Source organism: Centruroides vittatus, unplaced genomic scaffold (assembly GCF_030686945.1).
Source record: "Centruroides vittatus isolate TY-2023 unplaced genomic scaffold, ASM3068694v2 contig_299, whole genome shotgun sequence".
Lineage (NCBI taxonomy): Eukaryota > Metazoa > Arthropoda > Arachnida > Scorpiones > Buthidae > Centruroides > Centruroides vittatus.
Window position 1 is genome coordinate 1362775 of NW_027121909.1, and position 21888 is coordinate 1384662.

Below are 21888 nucleotides of genomic sequence, written 5' to 3' on the forward strand. Positions count from 1 at the left end.
AACAATATAAACCCAATTCTATTGTTTATATGGTTTTTTATTTAAAACTCAATTTTGATTTAACACACACTGGGAAAAATTCAATTCTCTTTTTTACATAATTTTTTTTTTGATCTAACATGATTCAACAAATAATAACCAGCTGAAGAGGGTCTGAAAGGCCAAAATGTACCCTGAAAAACATTGTATGTTTTAATAAAGGCCCCAGTGTGTGACAAACTCATATAATTAGTAATTGATAATTAGTAATAAACTCATATTCATAATTGTAACCTTGAAAAGGCTTTATTAAAAATTAAATATGCCTTTTTAAAATCTCTATTGAATTTTAATTCTAAGAAAAAATATATAATTCCTTTTTTAGAAAACTGCCCTAAAAAAATTTCTTTGAATTTGCACTTTAGGCTGTTACATATTGGTTTTTTCACTGGAACCTAAATAAAGGCCAGTTTTCCAGCTGCAACACCCCCTCCTTGACAGATCATCAATGTATTGCATTGACTTATCCCCTTCAATATAAAACAGTTTTTGGATGCCATCTGGTGTTAAAATCTAGAGATATTTTGGGTGTTTAATTGAAAAAGTGGAATAAAAATAAAATGTGAATGAATGCTATAAATTTGTTAAATTTTGCTGATATGTTACAATTAATAAATCCTTGCTCCGATTTATTAACTAAAACTGAAATATTTTATTTAAATACATTATATTATATTAATTGGTTTATAGTATTACTTTTACTTGTTTATAAAGTCTAGAACAAATCTCCCATTTTCCATATGACAGTATCTTTTTTTACATGATATTTTTATACAGATTTTTCAGGAAGTTATCTATCATGTAAAAACAGAATTGAGTGTATATAATATGAAATATTTAGAATTTTAATTTTTATATTAAAGTTTTTATTAGTAAAACATTCAATTTTAATGCAATTTTACTTCAAATCTAATAAGTAATATAAAAACATTTGAAAGCAGTAACTGATTTATTAATAAGTGAACTAAATATTCATTTAAATCAACTGCAAGTTATTACATAAATTTATAAATTTTTGTTTCTTAAAAGTTTATTAATAAATAGTTCTAAATTATTGATCTTTCCAAAGAAGTTATATATGCATATAGAATATAATGGAATATAATGCATAAAGAAAATATTATTGAAAAGCGTAATAAACAACTTTCATCTTGATTACATTCAAGATATTGTCAGTTAGAACAAAATTCAACTAATTAAATGCTACTATTATTTAAAAAATAATATAACTAATTAAAAATACAATAATTTATATTCAATATTTGCATAAATAAAACATAAATACATTTACTATTATATATGAAAAAACAAAAATTACTTTAAAACATATTTTGAAATTTCAGATAATTGTAATGATGGAATATTACAAAAATTGTTTATATTAATTAGCACAAATTCAGCTAAAAATCTACATTATTAATAACTGATAAAGATATTCACAATGAGCTGCTTTCCTTGCTAAATTAGCTTTTACAAGTGAGTGACAAAAGCATTGTTTTTCTTGGCCTTGTTTTTGTTAGTATAGGTTCTATAGCAAAAACTAGTTAATAATTTTTTTCATGGCAATCTGAACACAGATTATTCATTAACCATAAAATCAGAATGTGCAGAGAATCATTAACCATAATTACCGTATTACATTCCAGTGTAGATAAGATAAATTCAACCTTTCTTTTCATATCATTCAGTTGCCACCATTCCCATTTTGTTACTGATGGCATTCCTGAAATCATTTAATTCTTATGTGTATTCATAGCTTTTGTACAATTCAAGTCTTCAAAACACAAGAAAAACTTTTCAAGGTGAATATTGTAGTTATAAATTATTATTTATTATTTACAAACAAATATATAATTTTAGTTTTCAAAATTGTAATCTTTTAAACTACATCATAAGCAGGGGGCAGATCCACAGAAGTGTTACAGGAATTTAAACCCTTCCCATTGACATAAAAAATTAAAATTTATTAGTTCAAACTTCAAAATGTTGTTTTTAATTAATTAACCCTTCCGTTCTTAGCCCTACCATGGCAAATTATGATTTATCAGACTATTGGTGCAATAAAATTATCTTGCATATGTTAATAAAAGTTACTTACAATTATTCAAATATCTAAAATTTTTGAGTTAGCTCTCTTTTGGTTCTTGATCTGTCAATGACCATAAGTCCTTAAATGCTGTTCTACTGAAAGGTCTTGAATCTTAAAATTTGCTACTATACTCATTGACAAAAAGTTACACACAAAAAATGAGGCATTGGAATCAAATGAAACAACATTTTTATGTGGCCCACTGCATCCTAAATTGTTTAGGTATATTTTCATTTATCTGGGTAAAATATGTCGTAAAACTTATTCTTGTTTCACTAGATACACTTTGATGTCATAATGACATAATTGGTGTTAGAAAACTGTTTTATCTAGAGAACTGTTTTGCATGTGGGGTAGTACATACTGTTTTGAACAATTCTCTTCGTGCATTAAATAATTAACATTCTTAGAATTAAATTAGTATCATAAAAGCAGATATTGACAATATTATAAAAGGAAGGCAAAGACTCTGAACGGTAGAGCTGAGTGTAATATTAAAATCCAAAATGTGTCGCTTCCTTTTGTTCCAAGCTTTAAATATCTTGAGACATTTGTCAGGATGGGAGGAGGATTGAACTTGGAGGTACAGCATAGAATTCAATGTGGATGGATGAACTGGAGAAAACTGAGCAGTGTGTTATGCAACAAGAAAGTTAGTTGCAATCTGAAAGGAAAATTGTATAAATCAGTTGTTAGACCTGCAATGTTATATGGAGCTGAGATATAGGCAATAACAAGAGCCCAAGAAAGAAAGATAGAGGTGGCCGAGATGAAAATGTTGAGATGGATGTGTGGAGTGTCAAGGAAGGATAGAATAAGGAATGATTTTATTAGAGGTTCTGTTAAAATGGGCCCTTTGAGCAAAAAGATGCAACAATGCAGGTTGAGGTGGTTTGGCCATGTAGAGCGAAGAAGTGACAATTATGTTGGAAAGAAAATCGGAAAACTGATAGTAAAAAGAATGAGGAAAAAAAGGAAGACTAAAGATGCATTGGAAAGATAAGGTGGAAGAAGACTTGAACCAGAGGGGACTTAAGAGAGAAGAAGCCCTTGATAGGGAGAAATGAAAAAAACATATTAGAGAAGGAAACGCCAACCCATATAAACATGGGAAAAGGCAAAGATGAAGAAGAAGAAAAAGAATGTCAAAAATTGCATTGAATTTTATTTTGTGTGAGTATAATTTCTTTTTTTACTGTCAATAATACAGTATTTTTTATGATAATATATATATTTGTTATTAAAATTTGATATTCACATTATGAACTTTTTAAAAGCGTATTTATATGACCCACTTTATACTTTTGTGGCCCACTGAATATACCTAAATTTCTAATTTGGCCCATAAGGGAAAAAGATTGGACAACCCTGTCCTAGCAGTATGCAGGTGAATATTATCCTACTAAAAGAAAAAATAGCTGTTTATAGAGCTGCCATAAAAGACAACACATGAGGGCACAGGATTTCTTGCAAATACAGCTGTGCCATCAATGTCTCTCTTACTGTTGCTAGGAATGACTGTCTGACTTATAAAAAACTGTCCCAGTCCAGTAAGCCAGCAGTGGATGCAGTGTGCTAACTCAACAGTAAAGATAGGACTGAAGCACTCACTAGCGGTCCTCCATACAATACAATTGTCATCCATTCCCAAATGGAACTAGTATTCCTCAGTATAGATGATATGCTGCCAATCCACAGCTGTTTAAGCTTCTCTGTCATGGCACTAATGCAAAGGAAGCTGAAAATATTGGGTGCTAATAGCAGAATGCATAGTGGTTGTTATGCATGCATAGTCTACTTGTCACCAGCCAATGGTATGGAAAGAGAGAGGGTTCTGTAGGGAGGTTTCCACCTGTCTCTGGATGGGACAAAGACATTGTTGACATTGTTGTAACCAGTGGCACACTCAAGATTTAATCTTGAGGGAAGCCAAGACAAATGAATAAAAAAAATTTTTTAATACAAACCCAATAAAATTTCCACATGTGACTGCTAATTCATAAGTAGCATAGAAATAGAATATACAATACAATATAAATAAAAAATGAATTTTGATTAAAAAAATATTTTTGAAAAATTTACTAGTGTTTCTTTTCCTTTTACTTTGGGGGGTGCAAGGACCCTTAGCCTTGGCACCCTCAAAGTAAAAAAACCTGCACCACTGGTTATAACTATTCACAGTTGGCTCATAATCAGACAATCATCTCTCCTACTGATCCTGGTTGTTGTGTATGTGTACCCTGACATATTTACTGCCCCAAACACCTCTTCATAGAAAGGTCAGAATGAATGGTCCAGGTGGTGGGCAATTCAGCAAAACAGCCACCTTGTTTTCTTCAGCCTGATGATGCAGCCTTTCTCAAATTCTGTCAGCTATGTAATGTCTTTATGTCTTTGCCTGCTGCATCATGCAGACATGCCTGATATTTGAAGACTTCTAAACAACAGGTATACTAAAAATTGTGAAATAGTGAACCTCTCTGAGTCTTTTTATAGACTGGAATAGTAATTTTAAGACACTAGTGACATTACCTGGCATGTAATTGAACCACAACAGTAATCATCTAAATACTTGTCTTAGATGTAGCTATATGCTAAATTTTGCAGTAATTGAACAATTCTACCTGTATGTGTAACTTTTTTGTCAACGAGTGTATGTGAGAGGTGATTTCTTTTATCTCCAATCTACATGTATATGTTATGGACAAAGTGATTAATACAGGCATTATGAATAATGACCAACAAAATCGGGCATTGTAATAAATTTCAATAATTTATCAAATTGACTGATCATTATGAATACTACTATCATCTAGTCAGGCAAAGTGATAATAATATGTTGAGGAGTGATCATCAGACATACACTAGCCAATCAGCACTCGCATCTGAGTTGTGTGCGCATATTGGGTTTAGTACCAAATTTGACAGCGGTTGCAACTGTTTGTGCTCTTGATGGATTCCTCCCGGAGGGGAGCTGCTGGCAGGCTGCCAATTGTTTAACGTCACTAGTTATTTATTCATGGTAGTTCTTGAACACATGTATCAATAACTAGTATGTATCGATATCTAGTGATGTTAAACAATTGGTGGCCTGCCAATGGCTCCCCTCTGGGAGGAATCCATCAGGAGCACAAACAGTTGCAACCACTGCCATGATGGTGCACATAGGTAAAATTTTGCCATTTAATTAATATAGTTAATAGTACTTATTTTAAAAGATTACATGTTCTTTTTAAAATATTTTGAAATAATTCACAAAAAATAAATATTTCTAGATGAAATAAGTGGAGTTTTCTTAATCAAATGTCGCACAATTTAAAATTCAGTACTAAATTCAATACAAACATGCAACTCAGAGTACCGATTGGCTAGCATATGTTGGATGATCACTCCTCAACATATTATCATCACATTGCCTAACTAGGTGATGGCAGTATTCATAATGACCGGTCAATTTGATAAATTAATCAATATTTATCACACTGTGTGCCCTTTTTTGTCAGGCATTATTCATAATGTCTGATTAATCACTTTGTCCATAACATATATAATAATATTATTTTTAAAATATATATATATATATATTTTAAAAATATTATTATTATATATAAGTTTTATATATATATATATATATATATAACTGGTAATTAGTTGATATTAAATAAATACTAATTATTAGTTGAATTTTAACACTTGATATTTCTTGATGTCATGACTACAAGGTTTAACAAATTAGAGACCAAAGGAAAAGAAAGAAATATCTTGTATGCTATATTATTTTTCTTTACAGTGATACTAACCGTATTTATTGAACCTGCCTTGTATGTACACAAAACTATAACATAACTTTATTACATTTAAAAGGTGATTATAAAATAACATCTGATGTTTAGGATTATGTAATGTGTAAATACTTATCCAAACAAATAAAATTTGTGCAGTATTATTTGATAGCTGTGCTCTGAAAATTTATGAATTAAACATTTAAATGAATGTAATTCCTGATTCATTACTAGGAATGAAAACTTTATGTAACAGTATGGAATTATGTGCAGTCAATAAATAATGATGTCTCTTGCACATTTATAACAGGGATTAAACACGATTACAATGCTAAGACTTCAGTTTAGGAATACCATCACTTTTTTAAGTTGTGGTATAGTCCATGTATTAGTAGCAGCACAGAATCCAATGCAGAAATTTAATTCCAATGCAGATTTTTTAATTTAATTTACAAGATCAGGAAAAATCCTAAAATCAGTTAAAACAATTGTAAAAATTCATTAATCAGTCCAAAGGCATAATTAGTTCCACAGAACCACTAGTGCACATGACATTACTCATCCTGTTTTGATTTCCACATTTCTATAAAGACATTACTAATATTCCCTATATAAGTTATCCAGAATGCAAAAATTCAAAATTAAAGATTCCAATAAATGTCTAAATTTTGCTCTGTACTTTCTTGTGCAATTAGAAATGTGAATTTTACCACTATGGAGACTGTCCATAAATTACATCCACAATTTTTCTTGAAATTTTTACACCCCCTTCCCTCTTGTCCCAATTTTTCCAAGTTTCCATAACCCCCTCCCCTCTTCGGACATCCAACAAAACTCAACTCTCCTTAAACATTTATCATTTTACGAAAGAGAGATAAGTAGAAATAAAACATACAAGAAAGAAATATAATAAAATGCTATCTATCTATCTTATCCATTTAGTCGTGTCCGACTTTCAGTCACTCTATGGATCAAAACTCTCCATGTCTCTCTATTCTGCACAGCCTCCTTTAATTCCATTATAGATAAGTCAGTGTCACTTTTGATTGTATCGAACCACCGAGTCCTTGGTCAGCCATGCTCTTTTTCCACTATTCATCCCCAGCATGATCACCTTCTCAAGGGAGCTGATTCTCATTATATGACCAGAAAAGAACAATTTCTGTTTGGTTATCTGGGTTAATAAAATGCATAAACTGTATAAATTTTAATGAAATATACAAACGTCCACTTAAGCTCAATCCTTCCTCTCCCCTTGCCTGACTTGTCTTAACCCCCTTCCTCCCTTTAAGTATGGATGTCATTTATGGACAGCCTCTATTCACTGTTCATCATAAAACATTCATCAGTAAAGCATTTCATCACATACACTACAAAATCTACAACCTACAAAACTTACAAAGCCTTCAAACACATCCATAATAAATTGTATTTCCAAAGTTTCAGTTTATTTGACATTTCCTGAGATACATAGTCTCAAATGTCAAAATAAATTTTATAATCAACCTGCATACACATAACTATTGATAAACTGAAAAAATATGGTGTATAAAATCTTTTTATCCAAACAATAATTTTTCATTGATTCAAATTTTAATATAAAGAATCATGTTGATTTTCTGATAAAACTCCTGAAACTTACACCATAAGTTTTGGCAGCCATAACTACTTCTTCTAAAATTGTTTGTGGTATAACAGGTCTCACGCCATCATGGATAATTACAACTTCTATTGATTTATCTGAAATTGAAATTTATAAATTTTAGAAATTATCAAATAAATTTTCTCTACTGTTATAACTTAAAAATAATAAATTGTATAGTAATTTTGATTAACTCTAAATAAAATCAAACCATGGCAAAATATAAGGCAAAAAATTTTTAATACATAAATCTTTTGAAGTAAAATTGGCATCATCTTCAAACACATTGGTATCTAAATAAAAATCTAATGCCAAACTAATCAAGGAACATAGCAGTTTGCATTCAACAGTTAAGCATTAAAAATTAAAAATCACAAGTAAAATTATTAACAAAAATTGAAACAAATTTGATCTTTAAGACAGTCGATAGAAACACAACAAAAAATAAAACCTAGATGAGAATCTAACTGCAACAAATTAAAGGAGAAGTGAAAACAGCAAATTGTAATTAACAGGCTTGTTCCAGCTTATTTACAAGTTTATTTTCTTGGGGCAGGATTGTAAGCATTGGTTCAAGACGGCTGGTATATTTTTCCCGAAATTCCTATTTTAAAATTCTACAATATAGAGACACAATCTAAAATCCTTTCACAGTGTTGTAAACGATAGAGAACCAATGAATGGGTGGACTTCTCGAGCACGAAGTTAATATGGTGCACCTTCCGTTTCGATCACATACGGCATCTAGAGGCGTGGGAGATATTTAAAGCCAGCATCAATGGCACATGCATCAACTTTAACGACGAAGACTCGGTCGCGCATACGTGGAGGTACCTGTTCGAAGAATTTGAATGGTGCCGAGAGGAGGTGAAATGCGACACGTATGTTGTTTATTTTATGAGCAACACTGTTCTGGTGGGCTAGTGGGGATGACTTTTAGTTCTCAACCTGAAGAAGACCTCAGTGTAGGCCAAAAACGTTTGTTGGTTCTCTATCGTATACAACACTGTGAAAGGTTTTTAGACTGTGTCTCTGTGTTAAGCACTACAGTGTTATTAGAAGAAGTCGTTATTGTGTCTACAATATAGTTTAGTCAACAGTTGGTTTGAAATGAACTATTCTTGTAATAGCCTGAGCAACAGAAACTATTTTGCAAACCAATTCATTATGTCATTCATTAATCAAATTGTTGTTTTTTTTTCATTTATTGTATTTAAATCTTTTCTTTAAAATGATTAAATTTAAATCAATTTTTGATAATTAACTAACAAAAATGAAATTTATTTAACTGATTAAAATGTATGTTTCTTTATGTACTCCAAAGTTTCTGAGGTAAATTCATTATATCCATTTTTTGATTCTCACCATCAATTTTAGTACGACTTTTTACAGAGAAATTTTAAATAAAAATATTCGGGTACCTAAAGGTATCATCCTTATAAAAGGAATTGTAATGTGACAGGTCAGAGCTGGAATCACACATTCAAATTTTCCTGAGTCAGAGTCAGACTATTTGTTTACTGACACCACACTATATATAACTGTTCTCTTCAGACAATATCATTCATAAAAAACAGAACATTTGAATTTGAAAAATAAAACACAACACTGACAAACATTCTTTCAAAATTGTTTCTTGCATACAAGTATGGAACATAAATTATATATATAAAAATTACAAAAATAACCAGGATATACAAAGGAATAACATTAATAAAAGTTACTGAATTAAAATACAAAAATAAATAGATACACAGCAACACTGTTGATGATGTTAAGTGTTTTTTTGTAAAGTGTGTGACTTACGAGTTTAGAAGCTTAAACAGTGCTATCCACAGCTCTGGTATGTCAAGTGTGGGAGAGTTGCACAGTGACATTGATGCAAAGAAAAGGGATTCCCATATGAACAGTGTTCTTTGGTCCCCACAGCATTTTAGAAGTGAAGTTTGTGACCAAAGAGATCAAATTTATCTTCTATCACTTTTTTAGCAATTCTGTTGTATCATACACAACATCTTCATGATGTTCCACAAGACGGAGGCTGAGCATTCTAGTAGTTGCCCTGTCTTGGGCAACTGCTTCAAAATGGGACACTGATGGGTATAGTGTCAGTGCCCCATTTTGAAGCATTCATGCTTGCAAGCACCTTACTGATTGAGAATGGTTGTCCCATATCACAGATACTGGGATTGAAGGAGACACTTTTACTAATTACAGAAAGTAATTATTTTTGTTTCAATCGTAACATTTATTTACAAAAGCAGGGAGTGCCCATGGGCTCACATTGCTCGGCTATTTTGGCTGAATTAATCATGTGAGACAGAGTTCAAAATTTTTACTACATTTCCTCTTACCTACATTATCCTCTTCTATGTTTGCAGTATGTTATGATGGTTATGGAAGGCTCTGATGAAAAGTTACTAGACTTTATACAATTACTGTCAGCCATTTTTCTGACTATTTTGTTTATTAAAGAGGATGAGAAAAATGCAAAGATTTTTTTTGGATTTGCTTGTACATAGATCTCCAATGGGCTTTTCTTTTCTGTTTCATAAATTTGATGTGCTGCTATACATCATCCTTCCACAGCTTTTCAACCCCCAGGTACAAAAATTCAGCTATTATAGTGCTCACATGCAAGGCTTTCTTATATCTTTCCAACCAACTGCTTGTGGATGAAGAGTTCTCCCTTGTTAAATTGGCAGTTTGCAGTGCTGGATATTCTTTGGCCAAGTTTAACCATCTAGTCAACTGGGTCAAAGAATTTTTATTTCTGTGATTCACTTTGAATCATGAAAAGGAATTGGTTTTTGTGACACCTGTCATTCCATACCTGGGTCTATTTTCATTACGTTTGCCAGGTTTTCAAAAAGTTTGGTTATGTATTGCCACTAGCATCCCAGCCCACATTGCTTAGGATATTTTGCAACAATAGAGATGATCTTGCACTCTTTTAAAAATTTGGAGCATATGCTATACCCTTACAAAATCTGCTAACTGGGTCAAAGCTATTAAATATTGAGGTGACTGCTAAATGCTCCATTTCTGTCTTGAGGAACATCTTCAAAATGTTGTACATAACTGGTGTACAACAGAACTAGCTAAAAAAAGTGATAGGGGGTAAATTTGATCCACTTTAGTCACAGACTTCATTTCTAAATCACTGTGAAGACCAAATAACACTATTCATATAGTATCCCTTTTCATTTTTATTACCTCAATGTTGTTGTGCAACTCCCCCATGCTTGACATACCAGAGCTGTGGATAGTGATATTTAAGCTTCTAAACTTGTAAGTAGTGTAGTTTGTGATAAAATATCTTGCTTCATCGATGGTGCTGTTGTGTATTTATTTTTGTATTTTAATCATTAAGTTGTATGGATCAAATCTTTGGATTTCAAATGACTTGAGAAGTACTTGGGTGTGAATGAGAGAATTTTTGCAGCATTTGTGGATTTGGGGAAAATATGCAACCAAGTGAAAAGAGAGTACTTGTGGGATGTTATTCTTGAGTATAGGGTGTGTGGGAAGCTGCTTGAGATGATAAAAGCATTGTATGAGAACAGCAGTGTGTGTGTGTTAGAGTGGCAGGTAAACTGTCAGAATAGTTTGATGTGTGAGGCAGTTGAAAGAAGAGTGAATGAGTGTGAAAGTGGGTGGTAAAATATTTAATTGCTTATTATATGCTGATGATACTGTTCTACTGACCAAAAACCAAAGTGAAGTGCAGTAAGTAATGAAAGTTGAATGAATGCTGAGAAAAAATGAAATTGAGAATAAATGGAGAGAAAATAAATGTTTTAGTGTTTGAAATAGATGAGCAAATGCATGAGTGCAAGATATAGCTGAACAGTGTGACAATAGAGCAAGTAAGTTTTTTATTTGGAGAGCACCTTTGAGAGAAATAGCAGAATAGATAAAAATTGGAAGACAAGTAGATACTTGTATGAAAGTGATTGGGTGCACACGGTGATTGGTTTGTAAGAATCTGCTTCCGAAGAAGACAAGTGTAACTGCATACAAAAGCATGGTCCTTCTGATTCTGCTGTATGGTTGTGAGACTTGAGTATGGGGAATGATGCATAAGAGCAAAGTGATTGCAGCTGAGATATGTGAGGTGTATATGTGGTGTGATAAGAAGAGATCTGATGAGTAATGAGAATGTGTTGGGCAGTGCAATGTGAAAGAGAATGTAATTGAGTGAGTGCATCAAGGATGTCTGCATTGGTTTGACCATGTGGAAAAGATGTCAAAAGATGAGGTATGTGAAGTTGTGGAGTTGTATGTGGGGAGTGTGGAGGGAAGAAGGGGGTGTGGAAGACCAAGGAAAAGATGGACTGAGCAAGTGAAAGAGTGAAAGAAACAGATTTTGAGTAAAAGAAGGTACTGAGAGTGTGTGAATGTGGAAGAAACAAAAGAGGTATGTATGGATAGACAGAAATGGTGCAAGATTGTCAGGTATGGATGTAAAGAATGAATTCAGCAGATCCAGGGTGAAAGATTGGGGAAGTGTTCTTGGTGTGCTATGCCATGCCTGTGTGATGTTCTTCAGAGGATTGAAGTTTGCAGGATATCATGCACAGGAAATCAACTTTTTTCTTGGCCATCCCTTTAATGGAATATTGTGACAGTTTGGTATAATATAAAATAATAGCATATAATTTGTGACATTATTTAGATATTAATTCTGAAGGTATGAAGTTGTTTTGGTTTTATTCAAAAAGAGAATGGATTGATTTCTGAGTTAACTATATTTTTTATCTCTCGTAAAATAATCATCCAAACTATCACTCTGAAACAGATTATTTAATCCTTTTAACAATAATAATAAAAAAGATAAATGCTAATAACATTATTATTTGTTCAATATCATTAAATATTAAACTTTCTCTTAAAATTTTCTAAACAATTACATAAATATAACATAAAATAGTAATCATATTGATATATAAAACCAAGCACAAATTATAGAAATAATCTAATGATACAACTGGATTAATTATCATACTATAACTTGACTAATAAATTATATAAATAAACTATTTACATAGTTCATTAACTACGTTTTAGCCTAATAATTAATCTGATCATATCATTTGATTATTTATATAAAATGTTAGTCATTAATTGAAAATTATCATCATTACATGTATATAAAATTATCTCAATAAAAATCAACTAAAATTATGTACATAATTGTCTTTTAAATTATTTTATATTAGTATCAAAATGTATTTTGCAAATACAGGTATTCCTCACACAACACAGTACTTCTACAGCATGGTTTTGCTCCAACATGGTTTGAAAATTAGAAAAATTCCCCTGTACAACATGACTTCCGGTTTTGCTCTAACATTGTTTCAGAAATCCTCTATACAAAATTTCACAATTTTTAAGTGTAAACTTCATTATTTGATTTTTTCTTTTATTCAAGTAAGCACATGTCATCTCAAATTTGTTCATGGATTTTAGAATATTGAAATTTTTAAATTATTTTGTGCTTTTCATCATGTTTGCTTTAACAAAAACTGATAGAACAAATTTCACAAACTTTCCTATCAACAAGGTGTCGTCGTCGTTGTTGCTTTCAGACTTTAGCCTTAAGACTGTCAACTGTTTTCTTTTTATAAATTAATCTTCGTATTTAGTAAAGTTTATTTAAAAAGTTTTAGATAAGTGCTATTAAACTTTTTTTTAACTGTAGGTAAGCAATCATTTGTAAAATGACTAACTAAATACAGCGATATCTCAGTACTCAAACAATTCAGTATTCAAACATAAATTCAGGAGAAAAGTCACTCAGTACTTGACTGAACTACACAGTGTAACATAACCCGCTAGAACAAACTTTTGATTAATGACATATTTTTGTTTTGTTATCCATAAACATTTTTTATGATAAAAATAAAAAATATGAAAATGTTGCTGATACTTCTGGCAAAGATCAACAAAAAAGCTGGAATGACAATACTTTGTAAAAAAAAAAACGTCCTCATTTAACTAAAATTAATATTAATGCATAATACAGAACTTTTAATTGTGATTGTTAATTAATTATTGATTGGAAATAAATTATTGATTGCTTTAATAAACATATTTCTCATACAGCAAGGATTCACATTACACAGAATTTTTTCAGAACGTAAGTACCATGTTATATGAGGGATACATGTAGATTGTAAAATATAACCTACCAATTTTTTCCAATGCTTGAAGCCCACAATAAATTGATTTATGCCGTGTAGAACTTCCTATAGTTACATGTAATTTTTTAAAATTTTCGGGAGAATATTCAGATAAATATTTGTACATTTGTTCAAGTTCTGAAGATACTATAATAATTTTATGAATCCAAGGCTGTCTGAAATTATCAAAGATTTTGAAATGATTAATATTTCAATTTTAAGTATAAAAAAGTAAAAAACTTAAGAAAATTTCACAAAACCTTTCACTCTCTCTAGCCATTTCTTTAATCCATTAGATAAGTAAACCAATGTTTTCAGCCATTTTAAATGGCCTTCTTCAGGTTCTATAACATTGGAACGTCAGTTAACAAATATTCAAATGACATCATTGTTTTAAACAAAAGACAGACATAGATAAAATTGAAATAAAATTAACAAATATATGTGAAAATGGATAATATAGTAAAATGAGTTAAATGACTTTAAAACAAATGACTGATCCATCCTTCTCAAACAACGTGTGATGTTTTAATCTCATTGAATCTGTCGCAAACTTGTATACATTTCTCCCACTTATCTACATTTTAATCTTAGTGGCAATAGTCATTTGTTTTAAAGTCGTTTAACTCATTTTACTATATTATCCATTTTCACATATACTGTATTTGTTAATTTTATTTCAATTTTATCCAAGTCTGTCTTTCAACTTTTGTTTAAAACAATGATGTCATAAGAAAAAAGTAACTTTTTTAAACAATGACATTATTCGAATATTTGCTAACTGACTCCCATGGTATAGAACCTGAAGAAGGCCATTTAAATGACCAAAAATGTTTGTTCTCGTATCTAATGGATTAAAGAAATAGCCAGAGAAAGAGTGAAAGGTTTTGTGAAACTTTCTTAAAGAAGTTCTAGCCTTCCCTGCATGGAATTATAGAAAACTTAACTTACTCCTAAGCTTTCTATATTTATAAGTTAGTCAATTGTTACTGTTCATAATGTCAAAATGTAGTAAATACCTAAATAATTATATGATATTTTTCTTTAAAATTAGTCCTATTTGTTAAAATTTTGTTAAATTTAAGATATATATATATATATCTAGCTTAAGATATAGATTAGAATAGATTAAGATATGTATATATATATATAAATATGTTTAAAATGTTTACAATAAATGATCACACATGCAAGGCTTAGTTGTGTTAACAAACATATAGCTATGTTGTGTTATTATGCAGTGAAAGAGAATACTTTAAAAAATAAAAATGTGATGAATAAAATAACAATCTCCAGTAATAACATTATTAATAATAGAGATTGTAATTTTAAAATGTAATACAGACAATTTGCATTAATATGAATCACTAGAAGAACAGTAGTTAGTTCACTTTATCGAAAATTCACATTAACAAACGTCAAAGCCAAGGTAGTATAATTTAAGATGTTAAGATTTAATAGATGATCAAAATCTCAAAATTATAATATTTTGAATTAATTTACTAAATAAAATTAAATTTATTTACAAAAATAAGTTAATGTTTTAAATTATTTTCAAATCAAAATATTGTCACAATGCTTGCTGCACTCATATCTTTTTTATAAAATCAACTTTACTTAAACCAAATAACCACAGCAAAAATGTTCTACTATTGCGAACATTTTTGATGCTCCTTGTGGGCTCTTCTTTAGGCTTTTACATAAAAGAGAAACGTTTACTGGAATGTAAAACAAACGTACTACAGTTGGCCTACATACGAAGGGTGGCTGCACAGCATGGTTACCAAAGAAGTGTCGTTGATCGCCTAAAAACTAAATTGCAGAAGAACAGTCGGCAGCGCAACGATGGGGATTCACGGAAAGCGGTTGTGTTGAGCTATATGCCCTTTCTTAATAAGGTTATCAAAAAGGTGGCCAGAGAGAAGAACTTGCGCATAATTTACAAATGCAATCCAACGATTTACCGACTACTGAGAAACAACAAGAGGAGAGATCGCTCGAGTGAGTTAACAGGGGTATATTCTATACCAATAAAAGATCATTGTTTTAACAACGACATTGTGTACGTAAGCGCCACATTACGTAACTTGAAACAGAGGATAAAAGAGCATAAATACTTGATAAACAGTGGCAGTGACAGCACGGTCCTAGCGACCTTTGCTAGACAACAGGATATAACGGTGCATTGGGATAAGGCCTCCATCGTAAGAGCCACTCGATCCAGGCAGGCTATCAAATACAGTAGTGAACCGAAAATCGGAATCAATTGGGGACTGGGGTTGTTCAGATTAGGGATTTGTTCCGATTACCGATTATGTACGAATAAATATATTAACCTGTCCGATGTTCAAATGTTTCTCCGTTGCGTGTCGCTTTGTGTTGAATTTTTCTCCGTTGCGTGTTGCTTCGTGTTGAATTATCGTCGATTTTAAGCCTAACGAAAATTTTTATAATAATAATCGAGGCTATCGTATCATTAAAAATTATTTCTGCATTTTGTACAAACAAAATAAATATATTGAAGAATATAAAAACATGAAAATTATACTTTAGAAGTAAATTTAGTATCAAAAACGTTCAATTCAGCACGACACAGTCTGACTGAAAATCGTGCCGATTACCGGGGTTCCGATTTACGAGTCTCTACTGTACTTGGAAAAAATGGAAATACATAAAGCGCACTTATCTATGCTTTGCATCAACCACCGGGATGCGGACAGCCTATCATCGGCTTGGAAGTCACTTGTCGAATAACATTACGTTTAGACACGGAAAACGGAGCTTAGACTCGTCAATGCGCAGACGCGGTTTTTTTGTAAATTTCGAACGCCGTTTTTTGTAGTTTCGAATTTCGTTCATTTTTGGTATTCGTTTTACTGACGAAGGCTGATTAACGCAGACAAAAACGTTTTTAAGCTAATGAAGACTTCCTGCTGGATACATTAAAGGTGTAGTACGTTTGTTTTACATAAATCTGTTGCAAGCTGTTCATTCAATTTTCAAATTTCTATTTAGAAGGCATTCAATTTCTGATTCAAAATGCACACGTATTCCAAGATATTCAAATATTGGATATTAGTATGAGATTCGAAATGAACACTAGATTCAATTTAAACCATTATAAAACCAATATAAAATCAAATGCTGTCGTCAATTAAAATTTGCCATGCCGTAGAAAGCGACATTTCTTCTTTAAAATTAATGCATGTGAATCTGCAACCTGCCTTAAATATTTCCATTGCCTCCAACAGTTTGAGCTGATCATGATGCAGGGTGGTAAGGATGATACGTGCTTCGTTAAAATCAACTATGATGTCTGGGTCTGTCGCATAAATCGAAAAGGCCATTGTGCATTTATTGTGTAGTATGTCCGACTTATACTCCTTTAATCTTACCGCTAACAAACGTCTGGTGGAGCCGACATACACCATTTCTCTATCGCATCTGCCATCTCTTACCAGGACTCTGTAGATCCCCGGTAATCTGTCCAGATTGGGATGGTCTTTTCCATTCCTTAGTATGCTGTAAATGGATGAACATCTCCTGTATGCTATATTGATCTCACGCTTCTTGGCAATTGCCAAATTGCAATCAATTACAGAAAGATTGCAATTGATATAAATGCAGGTTATAAGTAAGGGGGATCCTCTTCCTATCATTTTCCTTTTCATTGTTTGGTATTTCCATCCTACTAGACGCTACTTCTTACGTATGTTTGTAGCTTTCACATAACCTTCATATAAGATTGTTGTATCCATGCTCAATGGCTATCCCTTCCACATTTCTTATTTCTAGCATTAATGCCTGCGTAATGGAAGTGTGTGTGAATGCTCTCCTGACCAATGCTCTGAACGCTGCTATTTTTATAAGAAAAGAGATCACAGGATCTTATTGGAATATATGTTGAGACAGCATTTAGTTTTTGATATTCAGCAGTGTGTATGTTCAATCCTTCAATTATGATGTCCACATCCAATAAGTGGACTCTGTCTGAGCTGTGTTGTTCAATCTCAACAAATAATCCATAGGGATTGTCATTCATTGTGTCTATAGTGTTTAAGATCTGGTTTCGTCCTCCAAAAGATGATGATATCATCTATGTATCTCCTATATAGGAGAATATTGGGGAGGAAGTTAGGTAGGGTTCTGTTTTCCAACCTTCTGACCCCCATTTCGCATAGGTCTCCAGATAATGAACTGCCCATAGGGACACCCCTACTCTGTGCATACACAATCCCTTTAAACTGGAATGCCGAACTATAACATAACGAGTACACCAATTCTAATATATTTTGGTGCATTGATCTATCATCTATTTTTGTAAACAATAAATCCCTTATCTCACAAAAACATAGTGGAAGCTCTATCGATGGGTATAACAACCTAAAGTCCAACACTATAGCTTACATGGGGGAGGCAATCTCCTTAAGTTGTTCCAAAATCTCTACTGAGCTGGATACTGTGAATTGGTAACCTTCCAGGTGTGTGGCAAGCATGTTGTGTATGCATCTCTCTAATTTACAAGTGGGTGCTCTAGCCTTGTTCACTAGAGGACTCACTTGCTGCCCTTGCTTATGCATCTTGGCAAATGCGAATAGTTTAGGGACGTCAGGAGCCTCCACGATGATGTCCTTCATACCTAGCCTGTTGGCAAGCTTTGTATTCGCAAAACATTTAATCCTGGAATACATATAAGATATAACAAAACATGACCTACTTGAATCTTTAACCGGTGTGTACAAAGTTTATTCTTCCAAAACAAATGTTTTCCTAATCCCTTCTGGGTTCTTCTTCAGATAAAACAGCTGGATCGAACTCAAATACGAAAATTCGAACTAATCCGAATGATGTTATGTTTCGAATGTCCCGTTCGTTTGCGTATTCTGTCATGTGATGTTTGAAAGTATTCAAATTTAACCATCAACCTCCAAACAGTAGTGAATGTTAGGTCAAAATACATAAAATACGTGTATGAGAGATAAATCATCAATAATAATCTCACATGTTTGCAAGTGTTTTTCTTTATGAAGAACTTAATAATAAAGTGCTATCTCTCCGTATGTAGTAAGGCCTGCCATGTCATGGAAAGGCCAATCTCTTCCCTTGTATTAATGCATGTGGATGAGCAAGAGGCCTTAAAAATTTCCATCTCCTCTAACAATTTCAGGTGGTCAATGTGTAGTGTGGTAACAATTAATTGCACTCTTGTAAAGTCCACCACAATTTCAGGGTCAATGGCATAAGTGGAGAGTGAGGTGGTGCATCTATTGTGTTGTATATTGGAGATATGCTCCTTTAACCTAACCCCCAATGAATGTTTAGTCAATCCTATGTATACCAAATCTTTGTTAAACCGTTATCCCTAAGCGGGACGCTATAGATGCCTAGTAGTCTCTCCATACTGGATTGGTCTTTTCCATTATGTAAGATGTCGAACAGAGTAGGGCAAGGGTAACATTACGTTTCTTTGCAATGGTACTGTATAAAGACCTCAAGAGGGGGTTAAAAGTAAGAGGTATCCTCACATTATCCATCTTTATGTTACCACTTTGTGTTACTGTAGAAATGCTGGAAGAAGCCTGCATCTGTCTATGGCATTCAGAGATTTTCCATATGATATTGTGGTAACCATGGGTCCTGGCAATCACTTCTAAGTGTTTTAATTCTTCTGTGAGTGCCAGATGCAAGATTTAAAAAAATTTAAAAAAAATTTTTTTTAAATCTGCCTTAATATGATATGGGGGTCTCAGAAATGCTGACAACTTAGCTTAACCACTATAAATCTGGCCCTGATCATCCTATCCTATCTCATCTTGTACATGGTTTTTCCTATGAAATTGGATTCACGAGCCATCCTTCATTCACTTCCTCTGTTAAACTTATTGAATATTCTGAACTGCTTCAATGTTGTCAATTTATATTTCAATTACCATATTTTATGGACTATAAGACGCATCTTAATTTTTAAGCAATTTTTTTTAAAAATGCCTATAAGATGCTACGGGCTATAAGATGCACCTGAATTTTGGAGGCAATTTTTCAAAGAAAAAAGTGCGTCTTATAGTCTGTAAAATACGGTAATTTCTTGTTATATATTTAAATGTTGTATAGCTATTTATGTTCAATATAATTTGAGTTTAATATAAAAAATTTATTATAGAGTCTGAAAATTGAAACATGTTTTTCTTGAAAATATTTACAATAGATAAACCAGTTTGACTTCTTTATTACAGCTGTTTTATTTTAATAAATAAAGAAAAATTAGCAAACAATCAAAGAGGCCCCAGAAATATTTTATTCACTAAAATATTTTATGGGACCATTACATTCCAGCTTCAGATTATTTGAATTTCAAAGTTGTTCTGTAAATGCTGTTCTTTGCTTTTGTTCAATTCAAATAATCCAAAGCTGGATGTAACAGCCCTATAAAACATTTTATTGAATAAAAGAATTTCTCTGGACTTCCTGGTTTTACTAATGTTTACTTATTTATTGGGCTGTTCAAAAAGTAATTTCGTTTTTTCCATAGAAAAATAAACGCAACATTCTTATAATAAATAAATATTTTATTGAATTATATTTTGACCATTTTGGTCAAATACCTGTTGTCATTGTTTTTGGTAGTAGCATGATTTCACATTCATAAAAATTTTGATCATTGTTTACAAAAAACTGATCCAAGTGATTTTTGACATTGTCATTTCAAGTAAATGTCTTACAGTTAAAAAAAAATTTGTATAGACCAGAACAAGTAATAATCTGTGTGTGTCCGATCTGGCGAATATGGTTGGTGTGATAACACATCCCATCTAAGCTATAACAGTTTCTGACGAGTTACCAAACTTGTGTGAAATTTGGCATTATCATGGTAAAACACTACACTTTGTTTGTTGATCAATTCTGGCCTTTTCTGTTTGATGATATTACTCGATTTGTTTACTCGATGGCAGTACACTTTCGAATCAATTGTTAAATTGTCTGGTAAAAGCTCAAAAAAAAAATTTTCTTTAAAATCCAACCGTAGAGAGCATCTCTTGTTAATAACATGTGAAACCCATATATCGAGCTTTGAAACAAAATCAATTTGTTTTAAGTAATAATAAACGATTCAACTTAACAGATTTAATCTCTTAGTGATCTCACGTTTGTTTTACGGCAGATTGCTTCAATCAGTACCTTTATTTTGTTTTCATTGGCTTCAAATGGCCATCCAGTATGTGATGTATCTTCGATATTAAAATTGCCAGAACACAATTATAAGTTAATGTGTACCTAGGTAGCCAAGATGGCGGACCTTCCGGTAATCTCGATCCAGGTTACTTAGTGACGTCAAGATGGAGGGAGCAGCGGACTATCGCGTTGTGATATGCAAATTAATAGTAATGATGCATTTCGTGTAGAGTTATCGGCGGAAAGTGGTAACAGGTGTGATAATTGTGTTGATTCGATTGATTTTTGACTTTAGACGTAATTTTTTTTTCTTTTCAAAGTTTTTCGTTTAATATTAATTGGTTAGTTATGAGTTCTTTCGATATTTCTTCCCAAGAGTTTTGGGCAGTGTGTACCACCCATGATTTCTATCGAGTGCTCGAATCTGAATTTTCCAAATTAGGTATGGACCCCAGAATCGATAAAAGTTTTAAATTTGCAGTGAGTCTAGGATTACAGCATATTGAGGAAGTGTGTAAGATTTGTTCGAATTCGTGCCAAATTTTTTATCAACACGACCAAGAATCGTGTGTGATGAGATGCAAAAAATGTCGAAGAAATAGTTCTGCATTCGAAGGAACCTTTAAAGGTAAACGTGGAAAAATATCGTGGAGTAGAATCTTTTCTTTTACATGGCATTACATTGCATTGGAATGCTCTTCGACCACCTCGGGTATTGCTGTAGGCATTTCGAATAAGGCTGCTGTCGACTGGTCCAACCATATACGTTTTATTATGCTAGTTGCTCTGCACAATATGACGTCGTTTAAAATCGGAGGTCCGAAGAAAACCATCGAAATCGACAAGACTGTCATGTAAATGAAAATATGGAAAAGGCCGCAAACTAAAAAGTACGAAATGGGTTGTAGGGGGAATATGTCGAGAAGACAAGAGGTGTTTTATCTGTCAAGTAAACGATCGTTCCGAAATCACGCTGAAAAT

General features: G+C 32.2%; 1 protein-coding gene across 3 annotated transcripts in view; it reads right to left on the reverse strand.

Annotated features, from left to right (window-relative positions):
• Positions 1–21888, reverse strand: part of LOC136972622 (D-ribitol-5-phosphate cytidylyltransferase-like) — a 77450-nt gene that overhangs the window by 42796 nt on the left and 12766 nt on the right. For all 3 annotated transcript variants that reach the window (XM_067267208.1, XM_067267209.1, XM_067267207.1), the window contains exons 3-4: positions 13747–13913; positions 7553–7650 (exon numbers count right to left, since the gene is read on the reverse strand). In XM_067267208.1, the coding sequence (XP_067123309.1) occupies positions 7553–7650; positions 13747–13913 (265 nt within the window). The remainder of the gene's footprint in view (positions 1–7552; positions 7651–13746; positions 13914–21888) is intronic.